Below are 3,804 nucleotides of genomic sequence, written 5' to 3'. Positions count from 1 at the left end.
AAAAATAAAAAAAAAAAAAAAAAAAAAAAAAAGGAAGTGAGAAATATCGTTAAAAAAACAAATTAAAAAAAATAAGTATACATTAATCACATTGGTAAGGTTTCATTGGGACGTAAATTCACTATTTGCATTAAGGACGATTCGAAACGGAAAAAAATGAAAAACGTGAAATAAAACGTGACTTTTTGATGTTATTCCCGTTTATAATATAATTTTTATCTCGAAATTTTTTACATAATTTATCGTTGAATATAGAAAAATATAATATTCAATATCATCAATTTTTGTTTAAAAAATTTTTTCTTATAATAAATATAATAATGAAATAATTTGAAAAATTAAAAATTCCAATAATTTCGCCAAAATTTTATTTTAATAATTACAATGAAGCAATATATAATTTAAATTTATATACAATTTTAAATAAAAATTTCAAATAAATTTATTTCTAAATAAAAATAAAAATTCAATTTTAAAAATTATTCAAACAAAATGTTATTATAATAATATTCATTTGCATAATAAAACATAACCTAACTTTCGTGCAAAACTTTCGGAAAGCAATCAACGAGTTAACATCATTAAATCATATTTAATGAAATTTGAATGATTTCCTTTCAATGTTCGATCAAAAGTAAAGTCAGAAGAAATACAAAAGAAATCAAAAAATACAAGTTCTTTCATTGTGATATATTTCTGTATATGCACTTACCTAAATGATACACGTCGAATACCGTGTAAATGTGTGCGCAAGTTCGCGAGAAAATCCACACGTATTGTCATTCTGAGCACCGTGGCAATAGCCTAAGTTGAATTGATCGAAACGACTTTTATGTGCCAAGGCTTTCACTTTGTGAATGGTCGATCCAGTATGTGTAGACACTGTTAACTCGCCTTTGAATTTGGCCAAAGGTTTACATTGATTCTTTCTCCACTATTCCTATAATCCTGGCTCTTTTCTTTATACTTTTATCTCTTTCTTTCTATTACTCTCTATGTTTCATTTAACTATCTATATAGGATAGATGGATTTCATTGTAGAGATTTGACTTTACCTAAGAAACCTAAAAATTGATCACTTTTTTTTTTTTAAATCTAATAAGAATATTATTAATGATATTGAAAATAATTTGGTGATAATAATTTTTATCCTGCAGAGGATACAATTAATAAATAAAATTCTTTAATAATTAATTTTATATTTTTAAATTCATTTATTTGTATATCTAATATACTTTAATTAATAAAGATATTATAGAATTATTATAGTAATTATAATAATCAATAAATATTTCTGTTCATTTGAAATTTAAGACTAGATATATATACATTAGTACTAATAATTATATTTTAATAAAGTAGTTAATTAATTTTCATTGAATCAAATTAAATGAGAATGAATAAATAGAGTTTCTAAATGATTCAAAGAATGAAAAATAATAACTGATACAAAATAATTTACATATTAAATAAATTAATAATGTAATATTCTAATCTATATATATTGCTACCTCTTTTAGGATTAAATTTATTTTTTTCTATTTTTTTTATTAATTCACGCATATATATATTTGAATTTATAGTACGCATTTAAATTCAAACATATTATTATTTAAAAATCGGAATTATTTAAAAATTGGCCAATATTTTCAGAATTTTATCATTTTCTACTATTATCTAATAATGTAAGTAGATATTCATGAACTAGTAGAATTGATATTTAATTAATAATCTTAATTTCAATTCTATTCCCACTTATATCTCTATTTTCGTTTTAAACAACATTCATTGCATATCATTATTTGATTTCGATGGAAATGTTACGAAAAAATGAATAAATTTTTATAATAAATGATTTATATTAAGATAGATACTTCAATTTATTCATTCTAGATTGGTGAATTTCGTCGCAAAAAGTAACTTGCCTTACATTCCATTCGCGTTGTCGACAATCAGCCGGATCGGTTGCGGTCGTGCAATTTACACACAGCGATCGAGATTCAAAGTCAAAAACATGGCGACGTCGTCAACCGAACATACAATAGCCATTGCATACGGAGAAGTTCGTGTAGAGGCTCTCGTGTGCAATTATGGCCCTCTTGATTGGAACACACCAAGAGAATTGTACGAAGATGGTGTACCGGCTGTTTGTCCAGCGGGAACGATGCGGAGCACACAATATCGAGCCCTATGTCGTAAGTGTTTCCTCTTCTATAAACTCATGATTGTTGTCCTCTACTTTCTCTGTCTCACTTATTCCCTTTAGGCCCTTCTTATGTATCGCGCTCGTTATGTCTCCTTATGGCGAGTTTCGTGACGACGAAATGATGAGATCGTTTCAGGGAGCGCTCGAATCGCTTGTCTCACAGGAGACTGGGTTTAGATTATTCGATGTATTATTTAATAAGTTAATTTTGTCTACATATAATCATTATGGAATACGTATTAGATGCTTGTGAAGAATTTTACGATTGAAATTATGGACATTAGAAAAATGTTGTTTGTTTAAGTGAAAAGTTGATTTCTTTTTTTTGTGAATTATAGGATATGTGACAGATATAGAACATAAATTGCAGTAGAACTGTATAATTGAAATGATTGAAGTTAAAAAAATGAAAAATTTGATAAAAAAAAAAAGGTACATTTATTTTCTTCTAAAAACTAGAAATAAGTATAGAATGTGCAATGTGTATAAGTTACTTCAAATTTGTGCAAAAAACTATAATTGCAATAATTGAAATTATTGAGGTTAGTAAAAAATATAAAATGGATATTTTATGAATTAAAATAAAAAAGATATGATGTGAATCTAAAGTCATAAATATATATTAACTTTCTTTTGATATTGGATTATTTGAAATTTGAACTATGATTGAAATAAAAAGATATTTTCCGTTTTCCGATAAAATTGTATCAAAATAATGAAATAAAAATCAAATCAACTGTTAAGTGAAAGACTGATTTTCTATGTTCAATCTACTGGAGAACAGTCACAGTATATATAAATTGTAAATATTGAAATATAACTTTATCAAAGGATGAAATGCATCATCGGTTTTTATATTATTTGTTTCATTTTTTTATTGTATACAAAATATCGATTTTTCATATGTTGAAATACGACGGATAAAAGAAGATTTTGTGCGATTTTGTAGCATTTGTGCATTCTCTGTTTTTATCAAATTACAATTATTAGTTTATTCTATTTATTCTATTATTCTATTCTATTATTATTTATTATTGATTGAAAATATTCTTTTTATTTTAAGAAAACAATTTTGATAATTAAGATTTAACTTTGATAAATTATTATTAATGTATTTAAACATGTTTTCAACTTTTTTTTCGATTTGTAAAAATATTTTTCCTTTTTTTTATTATTTAATGGAAATATATTCATTCGCAATTTCATAGATAATTAAACGATTTTAAAATCATTTTAAAAACTGCCTATTATATCTGATTGTAAGGTATAGCTATTTAAAGTTGCAGAACATTTCTATAAGTAGATATAAAGGGCAGACTGAATATTAAGGGAGATTTCCAGCAATCTTATTCAGCATTCTGTAGAGTCACTTCTTCTGACTTCGACATAGTTTCAGAAACATATTTCTTTGAAAATTTTCACTTCTGTTTAAAATCCAACTTAAAACGAATGAAAAGCGATAAAATCGTCTCTATTATCCTTGTCATTCAAAGAAATCTATATTAATATCTTTATCTCAATTAATAACTATTATTTTCATATTTTGTTTTATCTTTTTTATCTTACATAGTTAGAAAGTTACTTTATGCACAATAACC

The 3,804-nt window shown here is 24.8% G+C and overlaps 2 protein-coding genes and 1 long non-coding RNA gene across 4 annotated transcripts in view; 1 reads left to right on the top strand and 2 right to left on the bottom strand.

Moving 5' to 3' along the window:
* LOC102679355 overlaps positions 1-2,244 on the bottom strand; it is a 4,511-nt gene extending 2,267 nt beyond the window's left edge. The window contains exons 1-2 of one of the 2 annotated variants that reach the window (XR_004149550.1): positions 1,931-2,244; positions 713-1,012 (exon numbers count right to left, since the gene is read on the bottom strand). This is a non-coding gene — a long non-coding RNA (uncharacterized LOC102679355). Of the gene's footprint in view, positions 1-712; positions 1,056-1,930 lie in introns of both variants that reach the window. The other variant, XR_004149549.1, reaches the window with a different exon arrangement.
* LOC102679608 (arginine kinase-like) overlaps positions 1-3,804 on the bottom strand; it is a 103,750-nt gene that overhangs the window by 75,343 nt on the left and 24,603 nt on the right. The gene's annotated exons all lie outside the window — the stretch shown is intronic.
* LOC102679443 (venom allergen 3-like) overlaps positions 1-3,804 on the top strand; it is a 17,971-nt gene that overhangs the window by 10,724 nt on the left and 3,443 nt on the right. Inside the window, exon 5 of the mRNA XM_006610524.2 lies at positions 1,894-2,195. Within this exon, the coding sequence (XP_006610587.2) occupies positions 1,894-2,195 (302 nt within the window). The remainder of the gene's footprint in view (positions 1-1,893; positions 2,196-3,804) is intronic.

Source organism: Apis dorsata, unplaced genomic scaffold (assembly GCF_000469605.1).
Source record: "Apis dorsata unplaced genomic scaffold, Apis dorsata 1.3 scaffold_74, whole genome shotgun sequence".
Lineage (NCBI taxonomy): Eukaryota > Metazoa > Arthropoda > Insecta > Hymenoptera > Apidae > Apis > Apis dorsata.
The sequence above is the reverse complement of the archived record's forward strand: the minus strand, read 5'-3'. Positions and strand labels throughout refer to the sequence as shown.